Here is a 1,384-nt window from a genome sequence, read left to right on the forward strand (position 1 = left end):
TGAGTAACAGAGGACCCTGCTTCTTTCTTTCTTTCTTTCTTTCTTTCTTTCTTTCTTTCTTTCTTTCTTTCTTTCAGGTGACTGGCCTGCATGGTGCAGGGCCTTCCATGCTAGACCTGGCTCCCAATGCATTTGATGATCAATATGTGGGCTGTGTCGAAGAAATGGAGGAAAGGGCCCCCCAGCTGTTACAAGAAGACTTCAACAAGAATGAGGGCTTAAAACTTGAGTGGGAAATAGCAGAGAAACAATGGGAGATTATAAAAAATAGTATGATCTATCCTGAAGGTTTCCGTGATATCCATGGAACAGCTCTTTTAGCCTACACTGGGAACCTTGCTATAGATTTTAACAGAGCTGTTAGAGAATTCAAGAAAAATCCGGGTAGCTTCCACTACAAGGGCTTCCATTACTACTTAACAAGAGCTGTCCAGCTTTTGGGTAACCAAGGTTGCCGTTCAGTTTTCCGAGGCTCTAAGACCATGTTTCATTACACTGGGAAGGGCTCTGTGCGATTCGGGCAGTTCAGTTCTTCATCTTTATCTAAGAGTGTAGCTCTTTCTCCATCATTTTTCAATGTTCATGGGACACTGTTTATCATCAAAACCTGCTTGGGGGTTAATATCAAAGAATTCTCCTCATTCCCTCGCGAAGAGGAGGTGTTAATTCCAGGCTATGAAGTATATGACAAAGTCACAACACAACATGAAAAAGGGTATAACCAAATTTTTCTGGACTCCCCACAAAGGAAGAAGAGCAACTTCAATTGCTTCTATACTAGTCCTGCTGAAATAGGCAATATTCATTTCATCATCTCAGGTGAGTCTGTGTCTGTGTTAAAGATGGATCTGGTGAGGGACCTCATGAAATGAGGGGGTGTTCCCTTCCAGAAGCAGTATGTGAGACAATGCACATGGAGGATGCCTGGCATGCTGGAGGGTAGCATTGATAAAGCCAAGAGCATGTACCTCAGTGATGGCACATCAGAAATGACTGAAACAGTGAGCAACGTCATGAAAAAAGCTATGACCAGTCAGAGTAGCCCTGACACCCTGAAGGGTTTCTGGAAACATGAGAAGACTTTAGAAGCAGAAGTGGAACTTCAGAAAGAGATCTCTGGGATCTCATACACTTGCATAGGGAAATTTTGAATTTGGATGAATCCCAGGGAAACCATGACACCTACCCAGGTACGGAGTCCACCAAGAAAGATGCTGCCCTTTTGGGCCATATGGTCCCTGTCCAATCCAGGCAGGTTGAGAGCCACAGGTAAGCTCCAGGTCACATCAGCTAGTATAGAATACATGTTGCTTTAACAATAGACTTTCAGAAGTTTCACACCCAGAATCCTCTTCTTAGATCAAGAAGGCAAAGCCTGTAGTAC

The 1,384-nt window shown here is 43.6% G+C and overlaps 1 protein-coding gene across 1 annotated transcript; it reads left to right on the forward strand.

Annotated features, from left to right (window-relative positions):
• Nucleotides 1-50: 50 nt before the first annotated feature.
• LOC114615655 (T-cell ecto-ADP-ribosyltransferase 2-like) lies at nucleotides 51-1,336 on the forward strand (the record flags this gene model as incomplete). The annotated part of the gene is made up of 1 exon (XM_028761330.1): nucleotides 51-1,336. A coding segment is annotated over one exon (822 nt), but the record flags the coding sequence as incomplete, so codon positions are not given.
• Between the last annotated feature and the right edge of the window lie 48 nt (nucleotides 1,337-1,384).

Source organism: Grammomys surdaster, unplaced genomic scaffold (genome assembly GCF_004785775.1).
Source record: "Grammomys surdaster isolate TR1022 unplaced genomic scaffold, NIH_TR_1.0 130730, whole genome shotgun sequence".
Classification (NCBI taxonomy): domain Eukaryota; kingdom Metazoa; phylum Chordata; class Mammalia; order Rodentia; family Muridae; genus Grammomys; species Grammomys surdaster.